At 39.6% G+C, this 23,602-nt stretch overlaps 1 protein-coding gene across 1 annotated transcript in view; it reads left to right on the top strand.

Annotated features, from left to right (window-relative positions):
* Positions 1–23,602, top strand: part of JAG2 (jagged canonical Notch ligand 2) — a 71,937-nt gene that overhangs the window by 4,818 nt on the left and 43,517 nt on the right. Inside the window, exon 3 of the mRNA XM_072864450.1 lies at positions 22,223–22,277. Coding sequence (XP_072720551.1) covers positions 22,223–22,277 — 55 coding nt within the window. The remainder of the gene's footprint in view (positions 1–22,222; positions 22,278–23,602) is intronic.

Here is a 23,602-nt window from a genome sequence, read left to right as displayed (position 1 = left end):
GCACCGTAAATATTGGTATGGCATCCATTACTTCAGTTAATTAGTCATATAGAGGAATTGTTCTGACTAGTTGTGGATGTTGAAACCATGTATTACAGTATGTATCATTATCTCCCCTCAGTCCCTCTGTTTTTGAGATTCTAGTGCGACTGGCAGTCAGTGCAGTGTACATATGAGTACACTATACTCTGAACTTCAGAGTATACAGGTGAACTTCAGAGTTCAGGGCCTTGGGGGATAAGTAGCAGAAACAAGCAATTTCCCTTCTCTTTTTCCTTGGTGCTTACCTAGGCCTCTGTGTACCGATCTGAAGAAGGGATAGTAGAGGTTCAGGCAGCCCTCACAACTTGCTTGGATAAAGGGTGCCTTCCCCACTAGAATGTGGGCAACTAATTTATTATTTTTGTAAGCACTGATCTTAAGTTTTTCCTATTTAGAGTGTGATTGTAGCACCTCTCTCTAAACTTCTGAAGTACTTTTAACTTTCAGGTAGGTAAAAATGTGTGGAAGTATATGAATTTAATATGCAGGCTCTGTGTGAGTTTCATCCATGTGCAGTCCACATGTGAGTCTCATCCACATGCCTAGAGGGGTTCAGTCTTGATCTAAAACATACACAGGAGCATGAACCATCAAATATGTAAAGCTGTTGAGAGGATAACTTGGCTGCAGCAGTAAATGTTGAATTTCTTAGAAAGCAACCCCTCCCCTGCCAAAACCTGAGCAGGAATACTTGAGCTTATAGCTTTTATTACTTAATGGGTGCAGTGTTCTGTTTGGCACTTTCAGATGTTGTCTACCTCAGTATAGGATTCTGTGTCAAGCTCTCTCAATCCTTCCAGTTTGAAAAACGAAGGTGGTTAGGCCCTGGAAGGCATCTAGCCTTGAAGCGTGTCATCTGGGATCCCTGGTGCCTGTAGGGAACTAGATAGCCTAACTGTAGGAAATGTTCTTGTCTATTTTTGTTTGGCTGGTAGATCTACAGTTGGTACAGTTGGTCTACCTTCTGTCTTAACACAGCCATCACTACTCTCTGATCAGGATCTTGAGGCTTTATAATGAAAACATCCTGGATTAGATTACTCCGTGCTCCCTGATAGGGTAAACATGCATCCTGTCAGCTTGAATGACAGCCCATCGTGACAGATATGCTTAAATTAAGCAGGTTAAAGTTAGGCCATTTAGCACTGAAAAAGGTGCTTGTACACAGCTGTACTCCAGGAACAGTATGTACACTTTTCTTATGAAGAAGATCAGAATTTCACAAATGAAGCATCCTCAAGTGATACACAGCAAGCTTTACATCTAAATAGTTGTTCTTTGCTCCATTGAAACTGCCTTTAAAAAGAATAAGTGCATGCAAACACATAGTCCCAAGCAAGACCTGAGGGCAGGGATTAAGAAGTGAGAGCAAGACCTTATGCCAAAATGTAAAATTCACCTGGTATAGTGATGGGTTGTAATGTACGTGCATCACACTTCATTAGCAGAGGATGTCAGCATGGAAAAAATCATGTCGTTGATAGCTGTATATTGATGAATTACATAAATGTTTAATGTCTTATTTGCCAGCAGGCTTATTTGCCCAACTTTTTTCCTCAGGTGGAAGGCTCTGCTGATAGCACAAAGCTTCCTTTTTGATACTGGACCACTTCCCCCCCCCCCTCCCCCCCCCATCCCCCCAAGCTTGCTGCTTGCTTACTGACTCTGCCTGATTGGCTTGTCAGTAGACTCTAGGACTGCTGTGGTAACTGGCATGCCAAACTCTTTCTTATTTTGACAAAACACCTGCAGTCCTTGTGCTCATAAAACCTTCCCCTGCCTGTTGCAATTCATGGACAGATGTATTGTGGGTTAGAAAACATCTATCCATGTGATCCTTGTTTCCTCAGTTTTGGGGAAGTAGATCAGGGAATCATCTGCTTTCACCTGCTCAGTACTGTATTTGCCTTCAAACTTTTTTGATCAGAAATGAAAGGATGAGGTTGGAGGAATGGTTTAGTATATAAAAGGTATCCCTTTAGTTTCAAGTTACACAAATGCAAAGAGTAGCTTGCAGGTTTTGTTATACTCCTTCCTAAAAGAAGGTAATTGCTGATGTTTTAGAGACTGAGTTTAGCAATGCTGGGTAGTGACAACTCCAGTTGATTTCAATAGCAGCTGCAGGTGTCACCTCTAAAAAAGAATCAAGGCCTTAATGGTGAGCACTTCAGAACCACTCTTTGAAAAAGGGATTTATTATTGGCATGCAGCGTGTGCCAGCAACTATTTGCAGCTTGCCCAGAATAGAAAGCCTAAAGACTTACGTTTCATGTAACTATAGAAAATCTGTCTTCTAATTTTAAGCAGAAATGTTTTTTGCACTCTTAATCTTTCATACATTGATGTAATTAAATCTACTATTTCTTATGTCTTTGAAATAAATATGCCTCAGAGGACAGTATGCTGCTAACTATTTAAGCTTTTATACCTTAAAGTTCTGGGGGGTTTTTGAATGTCACAGAGATGGTCAGATAGTAAAGAACACTTCTATTTATACTCCTTGAAAGCTTCCTTAAATAAACACTTGCTTATTTATTAGAAACACTGAGGGTGAACTCAAAACTTGCAGACAAATAACCTTACCTCCCAGAGACTGAGAGTGGTATGCTTAGACACCTCTTGTCAACTTTCTAATCTTTCTTCCAGAAGGTACTCCAGCCAGCGTATCAGTGAAATGCTACACTCTTAGCCACACAGCTGGTGCGGGCATTAAATCTTTGACTGAAAATGGAATAGGTATTAAAGTAGTCGGGATTACTCTTACACTAGAGGATGTGAGCTGGAGAAGAGGGTGAGGTAGAAACAGAGAATGTTCAATTCACTGCAGTGTGATGGAGGCTTCGTAGCACTGTCTTGGGGCTGTTTGAAGATGTTTCAAGCACTGTTTTCTTAAAAAAAAAAGTCTGCATATGAAAGGTCTGCTAAAGACATGACTGCTGTAGCTTTAATCTTAAACAATCAGGTTTATCTTTAACATAGTAGGTTTCAGTAAAACCATAATTGGTTGTGTTTATATCGGACTTGTGATGTTTGGCCTAATTGGGCCGTGTTCCCACTGTATTGTAGACTTTCCAAGTGATCCTGTGAAGTTCAAGGAAATTTGTTGGCATAGATGTTGAGAAGCTTTGTATTGTAAAAGCTACCTTCTGCGTTTGATGCTACTGCTTGTATTCCTTGTGCAAGTCCAGCTTGCTTTGAGATACTATTAGAGTTCATTGTTTGTCAGAACAAAAGCTGCAAAAAGTTAAGCTTCTGTCAAACAATAAATGATGTGAAACAACTATGTTTTCTGGATGTAAAAAATGCCAAAAATGGCTTAGTGCATTTTTAATCTGTTTGTCATTAACCAGTCGTCACAAAGTTTTTCTTGTATGAGAAGGATTGCATTTGAGACAGATGTGCAAGGTAAATGATGATTTTTTTTTTTAATCTTTTTAAATGGCTTCTGTGCTATCCCTATGGGCCAGTGGCTGTCTGGCCTCTCTTGAGCAAGGCTGTTGAGTCACTATGTGTAGGTGAGATGAGTGGAATTCATCCTTTCTGTGTAGTCTGACTCCTTCACTTGTTTTTCCTGTAGGTGTTGCTTTGTGCGAGTGTTGGCTCTGAAATACATGCTATGAACACACTTTAGAAACTGCTCTATTAAATTCATAAAGCAGCTATGATTGCATCGTATACTTAGTCATGTGCAGAAGCTTTAAATTACTGTGTGCCTGAAAGCTTCCCTCCCTCCTCTTCTGAAAACAAGGCCAATGTTTTGTCAACTCTGTGTGGGTCCTATTTGCATTGCTTGCTCTAGTTCGGAGCTTCTCAGCCTACTGAAGAGACTAAAAAGGGAGGGTCACTTTTCTGCTAGCACATCAACTTAGTTTCCCTTGGTCCTCTCCAATTCTAGCTGCTAGTAATCCTCTGATCTGGGAGAAGCTTGGGAGCAGCAATTTGGAAGGAAAGAGGCTACTTCAAGGAGTGTACTTCAAGAGGAATAAGAGTGTACTGGCATTGCTTCTGGCTCCTTAATGCTTAGCCAGATGCTTACCCAAAAGATAGTTGCTACTGTTCCTTGGCAGTAACTCCACCATTCTCTTCCTCTTCAGCGCTCTGATATACCTTTTGAGCTTCTTGCTTGAAAGCTGCTCTGGCTTCTGGTTAGTGAGTATCCAAAATTGATTGGTCTTTGGCCAGAGATGACCACTGGCAGTACTGTCTGCCATAGCCAGTTGGTGGCTTCTGAGCTACACGTTCAGCTGTCATGTGAGCAGGAGGTGGACATGTAGCCTGACCACTTTCCCCTTCCCCTGCCACCGCCCCCAGGGTTGGGGAATGAACCAGTGTGGATGGCTAAGACCATCTATGCTAGGTCATGTTGGGCACCTGCTGAACTTCTGCCTCCCATGGGACCCTCTTAGAGCTGCTGCCTTCCCCAGGGAGAGCTGCTGTACACCCAGGGAGACCTGTCAGGAGGGAGAAAGCTGAAGAGAGCTGTATGATGACTCTTGTGTAGGTCATCTTGAGTCGGGGAGGAGTGGCCATCCCTGAGTTAACCATAGACTTTTGGTGCCTTTGCTTACTGTAAAAGGAAAAATACTCTATATAGAACTTAATCTTTAAGACTGCTGTCTTAAGTGGAGACTATCGTATGTCCATTGATACTATAGATGAGCAATGAAGCTAGACTAGGACTGAACAGATTAGTTCATTTTTCAATTACTCAGACTCCTTTGGCTTTTTTTCTGGTCTGATGGACAGAGTTTTGCTGAAAGATACTTGGTTTTGGAAATCCAATGCGTGCAACATAGTAGATACATTTCAGCATCACCAAAGATTTAAATACCATCCAGCTCTGTGAGATAAATGCTTGCGATTTCCCTGAAATGTCTCTACTGCTGCTTTTGATATTAAGCATTTTTCCTCCAATTCTATTTGGAGAATGTTTTACTGTTATAAAATCTTCTTGTTTAAGAGTTGGGCTATAGCTTATGCTCATTTATTAAACTTTTATTCCTGAGGTCATTTTTTCAGAGTTGTAGTTAGCCTTTATTTTGTATAAAAAGGAGGAAATTTAAAGGTTTATTTTATTAATTGCTGTTTCAGATACTAAATAAAGTGTAAAAAGCCTATTTGACGGGAAGATCTTCTGATAGCAAGTGCTAAGAGAAAGTCTCAGCTGAAACACATAGTAAGCATGGATTTTTATCTGTGGTTGAAATGACTGTTTGCTCCTCAGTAGCAGTTAGAATGCTGTATTAGATGGAAGGGGCAAGGCATTTCAAGGCTAAATGACAATCTTAGTCTTACTTGATTAGAGCTTGCAGAGGTTGCTAAGAAACAGCCTAATAGTCCTTGAGTAACCAATTATATGCCCCTTGGACAGATGCACAGGTGCTCATTCTCTGAAGTTTTTTTTTTTAAATCTGAGATAAGACTTGGAGTATTAGTACATAAATTGCAGTCTGTTTACATCCTGCTTCAGGCTTGAAAGTCCTGATTATATATATCTTGTTCCCAGCAGGATGTGTTCTGGTGTCTTTTGTTCAGTACATTACTATTTGATTATTATTACACTTAAATTGTTTTTGCAATGCCTTTTCTACTTCTAGGTAGTCCACTAGGTCTCTAGTCTCTCCTATGCTTTGTAGTACCCTGAACATACCAGCTTAAGTAACTTTAAGCATCTAACGTTCAAATTGGATAAATTTTACATTTCCGGACTTTCAGTGAGTAGGCAATATTAATATTGATGCAGTATCCTACAATTGGTAGAAAATGCTAGTTGCAGGTAGAGGTAGCTTTCCTTATGCCTTCTGAAGCAGTTCTGTACCTGCAAATTGTAGTGAAATATCATATAAGCTGGAAGTTAACCTAAAACATCAAATAGGATTCTTTCAGTCTCTTTTTTTTTTGCCAAGTGTGTATAGTTCTGTTTATAGCATTGTAAATTTGAAAGGTCTGCCTTAAAACACAATCAACACTTTTAAAGTTAAAGTGCCGGAAAACTTAAGTTCTAATTAGGGAGCTTGTTCATACTGATAAGTGCTTTAAGCAGTAAGTTGAGAAATACGTAAACAGCTTAATTATTGATCTTCTCCAATCAAGACTGAAGTAGAAGTTTTTAGGGTGTGCAGTTTTTGGTACTATTTACTGTTCTTCCTATTGATCGAGGACAATTTTAATAGCACTGGTCTGGTAACCTGTGCTGCTGCTTAATAGATTTTAATGGCAGTTCCTTTCTTTTACATCATGTACAAAAAGAATTTTAGGGTGCTTTTGATAGTTCTAATTCTCTGTTACGATAACATGATTTTCCTTGTATCACAACATGGAGTTTTTACTGTAACTGGCTACATGTAATCAGCAAAGTCTAGAAGTCAGACCATGTTTACTTGGACTATTAAGAGCAAGTACAACCATCTGCTGCCCCTCTCTAATGACTGTTTTTTGTACACAACAATGAGCTGATAGCACCTCCTGTGTTAGTTATAAACTGTTGTTTAAACCATATGTTTATATATAGGCCCAAAATGTTTTAGTGTTGTATTTGGCTGTTGGAGGCCTTTGTAGAACAGAGTATTGTTTCTGTGATTCATCTACACAGACCAGTGCTTTCTTCTATCAGAAAGTGAGGACGGGAAGGAAGTAGAGAAACTGAAATGTTTTGACTTTCATCCACACTTAAGATGTTGATTGTCAAATATTTAGTGCTCCTGCAGTGCTTTCTGATGTTTGCTGTTGAGCTGTGATAACTTCAGGGTTGTATGGTTTATAGCTTGTAGTCACTTCCCTTCACCTCTTACAGAGCAAGAGATGTGTAAAGTGATTGCTCAAACCTAGCTGGTGGCAATTCTTTAGAGGTTAATTTCCAGAATTCAAATCCCTTTTTTTCTCACACTGCGTGTCCCAGACTTAAACTGTGGACTGTCGGAATGTAATTGTCACAGGGCTTAGAAGAACAAACTGTTGCATATCAACAGATCTTCTCAAGCTGTTCATATCTACTCCCAGATCACCGCAAATGTAAGGTAAATAAAATAAGCTTTAGCTGGCAGGAAAAGATAGTCTTGACTTGTGTCTCAGCTTGCTATCAGTGATAATTTGTTTGTCACAAAGCCCTGAGGATGGGTTTTCAAGATTTGGTAGTCTGTGAAACTTCAGCTTGCCAAGGAATCTGGAGAAGACAGAACAGCTGAAGAGTCAGTGGCAAATGAAGTACTAAAGAAACTGTGAAAAGTATTCACTAGTTCACATTCTTGAGTTATGAATCCAGCTTTGGACTAGCAAAATTAGTCTCCAAGTTTTTTTAACGTTACCTTACTTTACCTGGGTTCATTCTGTTCTCCATTGATACTCATCCTTATGAGGAAAGCTGTAACATTGGTACCCACCAAAGTAACTAGGGGTCAACAATGAAAGGAACTTGAAGGCTTGCTGAGATAATCTCCCTTTCACAGCTTCCAGACCCCATGTCAATGGGAGGAGAAGGGAAAAAATAGAGAAGCACTCTTAATTTACTTGCTTAGAGTAAATTTACAGGGCAAGCACCTGCTTTCAAATGTTGTTCCATGTACTTTGCTACACTTGTTACAAAGCTTTCCTTCCAAAGGCATGCCGGTTTGTGGATTTTGTCTGATTTGTAATAATATGAAGTTATGTCAGATCCCCTCCAGTTTATATTAATCTGAAATATATGGTTTGATATTAAAGTTCTGATGCTGCTTTGTTATGGTGGGATTGATCAAGTCTTCGTTGGCATATATTCAAATAGGTACCTTGGAATTGTAGGCTACATATACTGTTGTATGCTGTGTTTATTTGCTGCTGTAAGCAGTTCATTTTTAATAGTAATTAAATACAACATAATGGTTGGTGCTGCAAACATGTGATGAAGTTTTACTGTAACCACAAAGTACTGCTCAGAAGATCCAGTCCTGCTGCTGGAATATGATACAAGCATTTGTTTCAGGAACATGTTTATAAACTTAGTTTTTTCACAACTAAACTCTGGTGCTCCCATGTATATTTAACTAAGTGTGCATGTCTGTGTGCAGAATCCCTGTTTAATCCTTTATTCAAGTTCCTTGCATGTGTTGATCTACATGAGAGAACTTGCACTATCTCTTCCAGTGGTGACTCTTATTTTTCTGCTCAACTTATTCCTGTAAATTTATGGAGAACAGCAAGGTATGGATATAGCTTTGGTTGTGTCCGCAGTGTCCTGGTTCAGAGAGCTGAGGAGGTTGTAAGGGAAGTGAGCGGCTACCTGTGAAGTTGAAATAAGGTGGTGGCTTTGTTTGTTTCTCTGCCAGCCTCTTTAGCATGTGCAGAAATTAAAAACTGACCTGGTGTTCAGTTTGGGGCTGAAATGAAGGACAGCTTAAGTGTTATCCCCTTTTTCTGGATTAATGACAGTTGTTACTAGCTGTGAGGAAACCTATAATCTATTTGATAAGTCTCTTGTGCAAATGTGAAGTTCAAATTGACTGAAACTGTCGTGCAACTCATGTAGCAATAAAACCTAGACATTTGTGTTCCTCACGGTGAAAAGTTCTATGATGATACCTGTGCTCAGAGCCCATGCCATTGGAGAAAAATGATGCATTTTGTTTGGAGCTATACAAATGTTTGATCAGTCAGCTGTTGCCGTGACTGGGTCAGTGAAGCCTTTGCCTCTTGTGTCCTCTTTCAAATGCGACTGATGCTGCCCAACTAGCTCTAGAGTTGTCTCAGTTGGGTAGGACTGATGAGAGAGTTGAAGAGGACTTAGGAACACAATGCCCTAATCTCTGTGCTCCCTTAGGAACAGAAGTTGAGTATGGCCTCTCTTTTTCCTAGGGCAAGACATCTAGGCTTATTAGTTTGAACTGGTTTTGTGGGCATTTGCTTTTCAAAAAACAAAGGGAAAGACTGCAGTGCTATCAACAGCTAACACTATTTAAAAGGGTTAAGATTAAAACAGTACTCTCTCTTCCTGGGAAATTTGCATACATAAACTTGGGGGCCTATCTATTTTTTTCCTATATTTGCCTGCCTTCTTAGTATGCATATTTCCAATACAAAAGAGAGTGCATGCAGGTGTTCTGTGTTTAGAACAATAATTAAAGTATGTTATTACATAGTTAGTTTAATTCCCTCTTGACTTCAAGTTTAAATTATAATGATGCATGGCTTGTAGTGCCCAGAGGACACTAATATCCATGCCACATGGAGTGTGGAGGGGAGGGGAAGAGCAGTATTAATTACTAGTTCATCTTTGAATTCTAAATATTAGCATAAACCAAGTCTCTTGCACTAACCATTAATGGGTCTTCATGGTTGTTACATACACTTCAAAAGAGACAATCTAGCTACATTTTCATTAATGCAACAAAAAAGTATACATATAATGGGCTTAATTTATCTTGGACTTGTTCCAAAACTTAAGGAAAGGAGTAGGACATGGATACTTGGTTAATATCAAGTTTGTCTGAAACAGTTGAAAGGTGGTAGCAAGGCTGAAAGCTTCAGCTTAAATCTAATAAAATGATGTTAAGATGGTACCCAACTGTCTGCATGGTATTGTACATGTGTTTTTCTAAAAGGCTTTTTTCTCTGTTCTCTAATTTCATCAATACTTTCTTCTGTTCTTTGCTACTGGATGAACTCAGTGGATTTCTGCAAACTGCTAGTGATAGCTTCAGCTGTGGTGGAGAGGACTGTATCTTAATAGCTGTGAAGTCATGAAAGTATCCAAGATGTAAATAGCTTGTTTATTTCCTTTTATGTAATGATCAGGCAAAATGTCTATTGAAACTTAATCCTGTGATCCTCTGTGTAAACCAGTGTTTTCTGGTAGGTTTCCAACTTTTCTTTTTGTCCACTAAAATCAGATGCTAGCAGAGAAACATCTGCTGGAATTGCTAATCTTTTCTCTTGTATACAACTTCTGATTTAATCTCAATTTCTAATCTCAATTAAAAAACAACACCCTGTGTTCTCCCTAAATAGGATGGAAGGGAAGGGTATTACTTGAGGTTCTCGCAGGTTTGCAGGATTGATGCACATGGGATTAATTTCATTTTCCTTCGTGCTGCTTCTGCTCTAGAACTGTCAAAAAGAGAAACAAAATCTGAGGAGGTTACAGTAGGTTCTTCCATCTGAGAGACAGGTACAATACAAACTGTGGCACTTGTTTGACTGCCCTCAGGTAAACTAGTAGGATGTTGTCTCTTCTTTTTGTATGGTTGTAGTATAGCATACCAAATTCTATTGTTTTAGTAGCTGTTATATTTAAAATAGTTTTGTTTTGGTAATTGGCTGGCTTTTCCACTATCTGATTTCTTCTAAGGTATAGAAGGAAAGCTTGCTGATGCTATTTTATATCCCAATTTGCTTTCCAGAAAACCTCATTGGAACAGGCACATTAACACCTATATCAAAGAATATTTAAAGATTGGTTAACTTTTAATCAGATTGTGTAAAGGTTTAGTGTGTATAGATGTGTTAGATAAATCAAGTAGCAGAGGGGAGCTGTGGCAGTGGGAAGGATGACTAATGCTTCTTCTGAGCACTGGTATTGGCTGGTTGCATTAGCTCTCTCGTGTCCTGTGCTCGTTATTAGCTCTGATCAGCTATTGAAACAAAGCTAAGTGATGAGCAGGATGGTTTAAGACTCTGTGTTCAGGTGGATTTTACTTTGTGTACATATCATCCTTCTTTATAGTGTCAGTTGTTCTTCCACAGCGGTCATGTATGAACAGAGCGTTGCAGTGCTTGGACATCTGTGGACAAGCTGGCAGGTGGGAGAAGCTATTCTTTGAGGCCTGTTTTCCACATGCCTAAAGCTTTTTGTGGGATGCTAGGCCTCTGTCCAGCAGATCTAAGGTTCACATCCAAGACGCAGGCAAAATCTGCCATGTTCTTTGTGGCAGATTGGAATGTGTGTGGTGGGGTGGGCTTCCTTTACATAGAAGAAAAACAGGTTTACTGAGTTGTTGAATGGTATTGAGTTTCTGGAAGTCTTTTCCCATGACTTGTTAGAGACCTGAAGGAGAAGGTCTTCTGTGGGTACTGACCAAAATGTTTAAGGCATTTTTTCACTACTTGACAGTATGCAAAAGTTCAAATCAAAAAGTTTACTTGAAATAGGTTTACCTCAATAGGTATGGCTCCAAAAGGCCTGTAATGTCTTAATTCCTGCTTTCCCACCCCCTTTCGTTTTGGTCTAAAATGTGTTTCCCGAGGTCACTAAGGATTCTGATCTTGGCTCAAATTTTGAATCTCTGTTGGCTGAGCCTACAGTCACTGTCAGGTACATAGCTACTGAGGCAGATCCAAAGGGATAAGCAGATGTATCTATTGTTTCCCTTTATCATGAGTACTGTAGGTATCCATGCAGAGTATCTAGGAACATCTGTTAGAAATCTAGGCAATCGGTCTGGCTTGCTCTGAAGAGACTGGATCTTCGTCCTGTAGTTTGTGTCTGGGATCTTGAGTAATGGCAAGGATTCCTTACAATATTTGAAGATGCGTTTTATGGATGGCAGTATTGCATTTGAGGTGGTTCAGTCAAGTTAGGGAAACTTCTGCAGTAAGTCTGTGGCTTTTGGTTTTTCCCTTCCAGCTTTAAGGTTCTGATGCTGCTTCTCTTGTTAGCTGGTGCTTCCAGACTGTCACAGATGCTCTTGCCTTCACAGCTTTTGTGCCAGTCATGCTAACCTAATCTTCACCCTTCCTATTCTATTCTTCCCCTAATTCCCCCTGGAGAATATAGGTGATGCTTTGAAAGCTGTTTTGTTCCTTCTTAGAAACTGGTTCCTGAGTGACTGAGAGGTCCAGCTTTTAATGGGGGAGGCATTTCTTGCTTGTGCTTCAGCTAGCGTGGAAGAACATGTCTGTCTGGAACTGTGATGACTTGGCTCAGTGACATAAATAGACAGTGCAGAATCACTTTCTCAGTGGAGTAAGAGGAACTAGGAATAGCACCAGCCTTCATCTATGTTACACAGATGCCAGTAGGGATTGTTTTTGACTACTGTAAATAGAATAGCTAAAGTTTGGAGGTGAATTGCCTATTTCACCACCTTATTTCAGTTGCCTTTCTGCGTAAACCTCAATTTAGTCTTCACCAAGACAAATACTGGTTTTCTTATAGTTAAACCAGGATTTTTATCACAAATGTGGTGACAAATTCTTGTGTGAAAAAGTGCTATAAAATCAGTAAGCTTAGTATTCACTTGACACCTGTAAATCTTCAGCAAGTTAATAAATGATAAATGCCTGCCGTATTTGTGCATTTCTCTTATCTTACCTTGGATGACAGTATGTTCTGCTTTGTGACACCTGACTTAATTACTCTTACAAGACTGTCTGGATTACATTTTCCACAGGGGAAGTTTCAGAAGCCTATAGTCCTCTAAACCTTTATTCCAAATAGTAAGATCTCCCACTTAATAGCTCTAGCTCAGCTTGTCTTTTTTCTGAATAGCATTTGTTGCATCTACTGCAACAGGTACGTGGCTTGCTATGCATTTATTGCATTACGTGGTTTGGTGATTTTTGCAATTTTATTTTATGTGACATTTCAGTATTGCGGAAAGGAGAATCTTGATGAGATTTTTCAATTATGATTTCTTCTGTCACAGCTTTCAAAGAGGAGTTCTGAGGTATAATTATAAATCTAATTCAGAACTAGTTTTTGTTTCTCCTGGCTTCCTGGTTTTTTTTTCTCTCTAACATTCCATGGTCACAATTTTGATTACCCTGGTATAGATACTAATGGCTCAGGCAGGCATGTAAGATTCTACAGTGTAAATTTTTTTTAGTAGTCTCTTGTTTTCATGTCAGCCATCAGAAAAAGTGGAATGCTTCAGAACAGCACCCATACTGAAACCAGAGTTCAGGGAACCTAAGCAAACGTTCATGGAAGTCAAAGGGCAAGAATATGGAAAATTTATTTCCATTCTCCCAAGCTTTGTTTTCAACCTGGGAACTTCCTGAACTACTTGTGATTGATCTCTCTTAAATATTTGTGCTGTCTGCCCTTGGACCCACAAAGCTCTTAAAACCGCTTTGCCATTAGGCAACCTGTGTAAGTTTGCCAAGCTTTGCATGAAGTGCCATGTTCTCTTACTTCTTTTCTGACCATGGCTCCTGTTAGCTTAATTTGATGCCCTTTAGTTCTTGTCAAGAACAAGAAAATGGATTATCTATTCCTAGCCATCCCCAGGGCCTTTTGTAGCTTTGTAGACTTCTGTCACATACTCCAGCTGTCTCTCTTCCAGGCTGAGGAATTTTGACCAGCTCTTTCATTCCTCTCATAAAAATCATTTGGTTCTTTGATCCTTCTTTTGCCTTTCTCTAGACCTTTGATTTCTAACATCCCCCTCTTGGGGGATGCTATTCATCCCATCTCTTGGGAGAGGGAGAACAAGAGAACCATACTGCTTCCCTCCACCTTCAGTTACAGAATCACACAGTGGCATAACACTGAATGTCTTTTTCCTTGTTTTTCCCCCCTGTTCTCTAGCTTTCCCTTCTAGCCAGGGTGCACTTTCCAACTGACTTCTGTAGTTGTCAGAAGTCAACTTTTGAGTCAACTACATTAAGTAGTCAAGACATGGATGAGAGCGGGAAGCAGATCTCATGATCAAAGAACTTGTGTTGAGCTTGTGAAGGGAACTCACTTAGCTAGAAACAAGCTGGCTTTGGTGGATTGAAAGAGTAGCTGTTTATGGAATTGACAAGTCACAAGATGTATTTTATGAAACTTTGCTTATCAATACAAATTTGCACAGAAGAACAAAGTCACAAGTGTGATTAACTCAGGATTATATGAGGCTCTCCAAAAATGTGTTTACATTCAGCAAGGTTGGAAGTTTAAATGACAAGATTTGAAATACTATACTCCCATTATAACAATTGGCATAAAGAATTCTTAAAGATACCACGGAAAGAGAAAGAAATAATCAGTAAGATTAAACTGTGTATATGTTAGTCTAAGAACTGGTTTCAAGACCACCTAGAATGCCACTGTTCTAGTTACTAGAATAAAATTGTAGTTACTCATCATTCACCTAAGATTAAATGGATTTTTTTTCATGACCATTATGCTTGCTCAGCTGGTTGGCAAAAAAAAAAATCTGTCACTCATGATGTGTTGATTAGTTTTATAAACCAGTACTTTTGTTGAGACTTTGTGGTACACAGGAGGTGTCTAGGCAGAAGGCATTTGCAGTAAAATAGAAGTGTTTCAACAAAACTGGTAACTGTGGTAGCTGATAGCTTGGATTGCTATTAAACATTGATGATATTCTTGTTTCTTGCTGGAAAATCTCAGCAAAAGCAAGTTATCACAGGAGCCCTTGTAGCTGAGTAGCTAAGTTTTCACTGATGCTTTTTTGTTTGTTTAATTCTGAAAGTATAAGGAAAATAAATGATTTGGAAGCCAATCCTATGGTGTTTACTCAAATTTAAGTGACCACAGTTGACAGCTTGGACTTTAGAGTTGGAACTTAATCTCCCTGAGTACAGCAGAGATGTGTATATGCTGGAATCAGAGGAGGGGGGATGTAGTAGGGTGGGGATGAATAGCAGATAGCTATAAAAAGCAGAGGCAGGAATTGCTCCTATTCCACAGGACTAGCATTGCTGCTATGCATGTAATGGTGAAAGGCATTGTTTTAAAATAGGGACAGGTTCTTCTAGAACCTTTAGTGTCCTGTGAGCTGACAGTAGCTAGCAGATGAGCTTTTCTTCAGATAAGTCCTGACATGACTACTGTTGGGTCAGATCTGCAGTTTTTCTAAACAAGAAGCTAATGACTTGCTTCTGGCACTGTGAAAACTGTTAGTGAGGTGCATGCTTCCCATTTACTCGAGGATGCTGCTGCTCTGTCTGCAGCAGCTGTGTGACAGAGGGTGCTGTCAAAGGTCAGGGCCAGTACTGAGGTATTGGGAAAAATATGCTCTCTAAGATGTTATTTGTCAGAAGGTTGAATCAGCTGAGATTTGCTTTGAGTTTCTGTCTAGGGTGCTAAGTTACAAGAAGCTTGTGGAGTCTTTCTTCTGATGGTTTAGCTTCTCACATGTAGGTGGATCTTCAGAGAGCTTTCTCTTTGCTCTGTATGTGGTCTGAGGTGACTGCATTAATGTTGTGCCTTGAGGAGCTCTCGTCGGAGACACGGCATTTGGCCTCTTGTGAGCTACCTGAAAATGGATCACTGTTTCTACAGGCATTAGCTAAAGCTAGTATGTAGCTTCAGATGATTTTTAGAACTCCACAGCTAAAATGTTTGCTGTCCCATGATATATCAAGAAACTCCTGTTGCATTCTGCCATTACAGCAGGATCAGAGTACCTTCAAATCTTCAGTTGAAGATCTTCCTACAGATATATCATCTGGTAAGGTATATCATGCTCTAGTAGTTTGATCACCTCAGAGAGAAGCACGCTATGCTCCTGTTTCACAAAGCACTGGACATTGCCAAACAGATGTTTTAATACCCTTTTGAGTTCCTCCTTGAAGTTGTTTTATCTTTTAGATGCCTGCAGCTGCTTGTTGGTAGGATTCTTCCACCTAGTTGCTGGGTAATTTTCTTTAACTGGAGGTGAGTCTCTACCTGGGTGTTAAATTTGATATATTAACTCCAAGACTGACTCTAACTTATTCACCTGTTGTTTTTATTTGTGCTCCTTTTGCAATGAAATGAGCCTTAATAGTCTAGACATCTAGATTTCCCCCTGCCACCCCCATATGTGTACACACATACACACCCCTCCAGTTTTGACTTTGCTTAGTTTGGGAGAGGAGTGGAATGAAGTGTTCACACTCGTGTAGGTGGAGATATCGGCCTGTTGGCTGTTAACCATGGCAAAAAATACCCCCCTCTCCCGCCTGGTTTTGCAGACTTCCTAAAGATTGTCAGGTGGGGCTAATTCATAAAGAGTTCCCCTCACACAACAGTAGGGCTCCAAAGTTTGTAAACTTCATCCTGCTTTTGTGACTGAATGAGGAGGAGTATAACTGCAGTAATTGCTCTCAAATAGAAGGCTTCAACTTACTCAACTGCTTTCTGCTGTCCACTGCTGATGTTTGCAGTACTCTAACCAGGCTTTCAACAGCACTCCTAACAAAATGGGATTGTTTGGCCCTGGTTTCCAAAGGGAAGGCTTTTTAGGACTTGCTATGCCAGTGATGCTTACTTCTCAAATGAAAAATGAGGGTTTAGCAGATGGGCGTCTTTATGATTTTGTGTGGTGGAATGGCCTCTGCATTCAGCAGACAAGTTCTTGCATGCAAGTGTGGCTGAAATATCCTTCAAGTTTCAAAAAACAGCTCCCTGTGCCGCCGCCCCTTCCCCCCCCCCCAAATGGGGAACACTTACTCCTTCAGTGAAGGTCTCCATTATGTCTTTATAATCTCTGCTTCTAAAAGATCAACCTGCAGGCTTGTTCCATCTGTCTGCCCTTAAACCTGTGTTGAAGATGAGTCCTGGGCCTTCTCAGAATCTTTCTTCATTTCTTCCTTACTCCCTTTGTACTTCTGGCTTATTCATGAGGAAGTTGTAAGAGCTTGCCTGCCTGCAGAGCTCCTGGGGAAGGAAATGGAATATGCTTGCCTTTAAGTCAGCTTTTTCCATGGCAAATAGGCTGTTTGGGGGAGGGGAAGAGGTGCTGGAAAAAAGTTGGGGGAAGCCCCCAGACTTGTGCTTGCCTCACTTGTCTAGAAGTTTCTTAGGAAAGCAAATCTGAGAGTTGACCATGCTGATCAAGACTTAATGGACTTGGTTGCAAGAAACAATGGTAATAACTTATTCCAGAAGTTACAAAAATTAGACTAATAATAAGAATAGTGATATGCTGCTGTTGTTTGACCTGTTTTTAAGGTTGAAATATTCAAATACAAATGTTGCCTGTCCTTGATTGACGTTTGAAAGGAAACGGTACTTACGGGTGATGAGACCCTGTGTTTACTGCGTGACTGGAACAGGAAGATAACGTGGGCTCTGGATTTGTTTAGGAGCCACACTTTTTTTTCTGCTTCATAGCTGGTTCCTGATTTCTTCCAAGGTTTTTTCCTGTAGAAACTCCATTTTATTCAAATGAAGTTGATAATTATTTGTCTGTTAGAATAAAAGTATTTTAATACACAATAGTTTGTTATTGATGCACAAAACATCCAGTATTGATTTCAGCTCAACCTTAGCTTTTTGCATTTTTCAGACTTTGAGTTGGAGAATATAAGTTCTATACCCGACTGAAAGTGCTGTCAGCAGATTGATTGTCTGTCTTGGGATGAAAAGTCTGACATGTCTGGTTTGCCAAAAAAAAAAACCCCTTTTGAATGTTGATTTGCAAATATCAAGGTAATAGTAATAGTTCATGAAAAGACAATGCCAAACCAATATTACAGGTCTTGTTTCCCCCCTCCCCAGAAAGGAGGTCGCTGGGATAGTATGGGGAGTGTTTTGTTTAGTGTAAACAGTGGAATAATGCTTTGAAGTTGCTTTTGTCAACAGCAATCCTGAGAAAAACACAACTGAAGCAGCATCACCAGGATAAACACGCTTAATTTGTATCTTTCCAAACTTCTTGGCATATCTAGTTAACTCCTATGAAATGGTTCTTTTATAAAGCTGTGCTCTTCTGTAGAAGCGTGCTGATGCTCATCTTCTGACTCGTAGCCTTTAACATCTTCTGGTTTTTGATTTGATGAGCACAAATGCTGTCTTGTGTTTAATTCTTACTGGAAGATAAACCTAGGCATCAAAGTCAGTAGAAACAAGCATATTTTCAGTGCTGTATGTTCACCCCCATCCCCTCCCCCTCCAATCTGTGCCATGGTCACTTAAAATATTTTCTAAATATTTTCCTAGTACTAGTTGAAATGAACAACAGATACTACTTTACAAAGCTTGTGTATAAGAACAGACTGGAATGTGCATGTCCTGCTGTTGTGAGCTGCTAGCTGTTGTGAGCTGCTAGTCATATCAGCCTACAACAAGAGTTCTGCACAACTTAGAAAAGAAGCAGGTGTGGTGGTGTTCTGTGTACTATGCATGAAAGACTCATGAGTTTAGGGCATTCTTAGGATACTTGTTAGAAAACTACAGATTTTTTTTGTTAAATTTGTGCAGGAACTTGAACACACTTGTATCTATATCAATAGCCTCTGTGATGAACTTCTTACCTTAAATAGCTTTTAAGCTAGCCTGTGCTTATTAAAGATATATCGAAGAGCCAATATACTGCTGGATGATGTGAGGGGTTTAAAGACTTGCAGTGTAGGTAGACCTTAGATTCTGGACAACGGCTAAATTAATGCAAGTCCCATAATTATTTTCTGGAAGCACAATTTAAAGATGTTGTCTCGTGTCAGTATCTGTGCTACAGAAGAGTTACTCACAGCTGGTGCTAGATGTTAGACTTTCTGTTGAGTACAGATGGGGCTAATGCAAGCTAATGGTAGAGCTTTTATAAAATTAGTATCTCCATTATGTAAGCCAGAAATATTCTTCAAAATATGTATCCGTTATCCAGCCTATAGCTTTTACTCTGGTTATTGGGCAGGGTTACAGTATGGGTGAGTGTTTGGATATTAAAATTTCCACTAATAAATGTTTTTGATAGTCAAACACATGTTTCTGATAGTTGAGCAATAACTGGAAAGGTCTCAGTGCAGCATACCATGAACATATTTGGTAATATGGATGCTTTTTTGTAAGTTTTCAGCTGTTTTAAAGTGAAGTGCAAAATTCAAAAGAACTTAAGCAGATCTAGTGCAAGACTTCATACTTGGGGAGGGAGAGGAGAGGGGTTTTTTTGAACCAGTAGATTAAGGATCCATTTCCTGGTTTGAGGTGTAGTAATTGTAACATGACAGATCTATCATGCTACTGCAGAGAGGAATTCCTCTTTAAAGTTATTGACTAGGTGTAAGTGAGGAAGAGATGACAAGTTGGGTTGGTAACCTTAACTGCCTTCTCTAGAGGTAGAATAGCCACAAAAATCAGTTTCTCTTCTGATTACATTCTTGCTATGTCTGTTAGGGGTTTTTGAAGGGTGACTGTGTAACTGTCAGTAGAAAGCAGGAAGTTGCACAACTGAGAACTGTTCCAGCTGGAACTGATTTTCCAGTAAATGTGTATTTGTCTATCAATACTGTTTACTGCTATTTGAATAACATATCTGATCTCCTACAAGTGTGACTACAAGCCTTCCTAAAATGTTACACTCCATATGCTTGCTCACATGTAAACAGCTAAGTGCTTGCCTGTTAGCCCAGAAGTAGTCATGGGGAAACTGAGGCTATGGGATGCCAGTAAGTGAAAGGATTTAATAGTGTGGGTCTTGTCTTTGTTGTGTATGTTCTTTAAGCTTTTTATGGATGGGCTTATAGTTCTTGATGGCCACCAGTGGGAGGAGGATAAAAGCAAATGCTTGAAACCAGGCCTGCGCAACCTGGGGCTTGCAGAGCCACGTCCTTGCCCTGCCTGCCACCAGGAGGCAGCACGAGCTGCGTGGGCTGCAGAGGTCAGTTATTTGGCCAGAAACTGAATTCTTCCACATCTTGGAAGAAGAGCTGTGCACCAGTCATAGTTGCTTGTAATGTACTGTTAAATTTCTATAAAGTAGCAGAATAATATTTTCAACTCCAGAGTCTATGCCAGCTTAGATAGTCAGATTTGCCACTGGAGCTATGGGACTCCTTATTTTAAGCATCTTAAAATTGGTAGAATGCCTCTTCATGCCCATTCACACCTTCCAGCATGTGCATGCTGGAACAGTGCATTGTGTGGAGCTCTCTTTACCCACAAAAATTCCCTAGCATCCTAGGCAAAGACACAAATCTGCTTTCAAGTGGAATGACGGGAAGGCATAGTTGACTGATCTGTTTTCTAAGACAGCAAGTCCAGCTTAATTTTTTTTTTTTTCTGCCTTAGCCTGTGTGGGCAGTCAGATGCAAGAGCCAATTTGCAGTAGGAAAGACCAGCACTTATATAGGATGAGTAAGTGGACATCTGGAAGCACTTGAGCACAATTTTGTACTTCTAATACAAATCAATGGAACACAGGAAAACTGAGCGATATATTAGAAGATCAGTTGTTAAAAGCAGGGGAGGTGGATAACGGAGCTTTGGATCATGCACTGATTTGCAGAATTGTGCCTTGGTTAACAGTTTTAATTTTGACCCAGAATAGGGAGACTTGCAATTTCCAGAAGATAATGTTAGGGCAATACTATATAGAACTTATTTTCTGATACTATTCACTTTACATTTATTTTTCAGGTAGCAGTTTAGGAGAGGGGTGGCAGGTAGTGTTTTCAGAATACAGTAGGATCCTATCCTGCTTCCCTAAATGCTGAGATCGGGTGGCAGGGGAGAGCAGGGAGTTGGAGGGTGAAGCTACTGAAATGCTCCACTAACACTTGTTTTCAAAAAGATTTGTGGAGTTGAGTTGTGCTGTATTGTCATACCTCAGAAGTAGAGGCCTTTAATGTCTCAGCTCATCTCCATCAGTTGTTCTTTTCCAAAGGCAGTTCAAGCCCAAGTATGTCTCTGTCCATTGTAGTCACTGCTGACCTTCCTTTTTCCCTCCTTCCTTGAGTCTAATCTGTTTTCCATCACTGAAACAGATAAAGGTTTAGTGGTAAATCTTCCCTAGTATATCTCTGAAGGCTGAAAGTACAGAAGAAACATTTTTCAAAGGCATAACTTAAGGTTTATATGTTAATGTAACTAAGCAATAGAAAAATACACACCCAGTTAAGAGCATTATGAGTAGACTGATCCCTTGCTGTAGTCATGAAGGACCTCGGGCAGAGCCCTTCTGCTTAGGGTGCTGCACTGATCTATCTTCTTGTTGCTGCTGCTGTTCTGAAATAGGGAGATTTCAGTGTTACGATCAACCCTTCTTGGTCGGGAGGCGAGGGGCATACAAAGCACTTAGGAGCTATCTCAAAGTAAAAATACACATCTCTTGATGTAACAGTAAAATAGTCCTAAGCACCCTATGAAAGATAGCTGAATTTTTACATAATCCTTTTCCTCAGACGGTGCTCTTAATTTCTTGGCTGAATGTCCCCAGGTCCATGTGAATTCATAATCGTTAGCCTTTGAATTCTGTGCACATTAAGGCTTGGCTCTGCTGTATTTGAGCTTCAGTTTTTGGTGTGGCTTGCCTCTAAGCACAAAGATGTATACATGAGGGTTTTAGGATAGTGGTGCAATAACTCTTTCTGTTCTTGGAGGTTTTTTCCTTGGTTTTAAATGTATGTGAGAATCTCAATGTTAACTTGGACAAGTTGGAAACTATCAAAGCTGAAGGGTTTGACAGCTGCTCTTCTTAAACTGAAGAGGTAAACATTACGTGTATGCATAAGGTAACTTTTTTGTAAATAAGTTTAGTATTTGAATATCAACATCTATCCTACATATTTGGCCATAAAACCAAGAAAAATGCTTGAAGCCTTGCTTTAGTGAAATAAAGCCTTCATGTTTTTTCCAAATAATTTAAAAAATGTCTGAAATCATGTTTTTCCTCTTTCCTTAGGGGACAGTATACTACCAAGTGTGCTTCCTCACACAACAGAAACATAAATTTACTTTTGCAGGTCTGTTTTTCACACTACCCCTTTCATGAGAAAGAAGTCTAAATTCTTGATAGATGCAGGGTGGAGTTTTGTGTGCTGCTGCTTTAGATACGTTTTTCTAGAGAACAGCAAACAGATCTGTTATATAGACTGATCTTTCATGCACTTCCTAAAGGATGGCTCCGATTTTATTTCTTTTTTTGGTCTTCAGTCACTTATGTCTTAAATATCCTAGCTGTTTCCCAATGTTCAGAACCCCTCACTTCATTCAAACCTTTTAGGGCTACTTCTGGAAAGGATTTCTGTGGCTAAGCAAAGCTGAGAATTAGATGCAGTGGGAGGAGAATAATAATAATAATTCAGTCCTTGGTGTGTGTGGGGGGAATGTTTTTGTTTTGCTGTTAGTATGCTTTGCCCCACAATTTTTAATGCTATTGTATTTCATGCTTTTGAGAAGATGCCTTCAAGGGCTTTCACATGACAGCAGAGGAGTGAAATTTTTAACTGCTTTCAGTTGGCTTTCTTGTAGCAGCAATATCTGGTTATTCCTAATCACTGTTTGGTGCGCAACAGTAGCTTTTTATTACTACCTAACTGGTGTCTTGTTTCTTTTCAGAGATCGTTCACATTAATAATAGAAGCATGGGATTGGGATAATGATACAAAATCTGGTGAGTATTTGTAAAACTTGCAGTTTTCATTTACTCTGTGCTGTATGTACGCAGATTGGGGAGGGGGGGGAAATGGTGTGCTGCTGCAATTAGCCATCCCTCCAAATCAGTCTGAATGCAAGGCTGCTATCTAAGTTAAGGGCGTGTACAAATCCAGGCAGTGAATATTAGGTTAGGAACTGTGAAAATGTATTACTGATAGGAAAAAGAATGGACAATAGTAAGTGAAGGTTGTAATATGTGACTCTTAATAATTAGCTTTTAAAAATCATGTATGTTTTTTTAAAAAAGGAAAATTGTCTGTGCTGTAGAGTTGCACTTTAAACTCTCCCCAGTTTACCCATAACCACATTGTGCAATACTTTCATGATCAGCTAAACAAATAAGCATTCTTGCTCCCCATGAAGAAACCATGCTTGATGTTTTTGATGAAAGTGTTCTAAATCATGGTATGATTCCTCCTCCATTTGCTTCTCCTTGAGTACTGAAAGTTACCTTGCATTTCTGGTCTGTAAATGCTAATGCTCAGTATCAGAGCAGAGCTGTTGATCTGAAGGAAAAGCAAGATTATTGTATGACTACTTCAAAATCATGTGAAGGCACTGGTTGCCATATTGTTGCTAAAGTAGAGCTCCAGCTTGAACCTACTTTTTGGTAATGGTTTACAAACCAAAATAATCAATGCTTTTAGCTACAAGTGTTAAGTGAACTTCAGACTTTCATTGTGGTTAATGATGGACTATTTAATCTTGGCTGGGATCAATATGGAGGAAGTAAGTGTTTGGACACTAAGATAGCAAACGTTTGTCCCAAATCATCATCAGTTTCTAATTATAGGCCATTCTCTGCTGCTTTAGTGACCATCCTTATCAAGATACATCAAACATTTAAAAAAATTGGCAAAGATCAATTGATATTAAGGCTATGTTAGAGTGTCAAGGTCCTTTTCCTTGAAGATTGGGATCAGTCACACTTGCATTTTCCTGACAGACTTTCCTAACTTAGATTTTTCCTAATGTACTCTGTCTCTAATTATAGACAAAGTAATGATGAGTTTGTAGTTTGTTCCTGAGCCCTCCCTTTGTTAGAATTAAGCTTCTTTTGCTTTGTTGTTGAACAGTTCCTTCAGCCTTTTCTAATAGGTATGTTTTGTTTAGATCTCTGGTAATGGATGGCTGGGCCCAAAGAGTTGTGGTGAGTTAAATCCAGTTGGCCGGTCACGAGTGATGTTCCCCAGGGCTCAGTATTGGGGCCAGTTCTGTTTAATATCTTTATCAACCATCTGGATGAGGGGATCGGGTGCACCCTCAGTAAGTTTGCAGACA

Source organism: Ciconia boyciana, chromosome 6 (genome assembly GCF_034638445.1).
Source record: "Ciconia boyciana chromosome 6, ASM3463844v1, whole genome shotgun sequence".
Classification (NCBI taxonomy): Eukaryota; Metazoa; Chordata; class Aves; order Ciconiiformes; family Ciconiidae; genus Ciconia; species Ciconia boyciana.
This window is presented reverse-complemented; position numbering and strand designations above follow the sequence as displayed.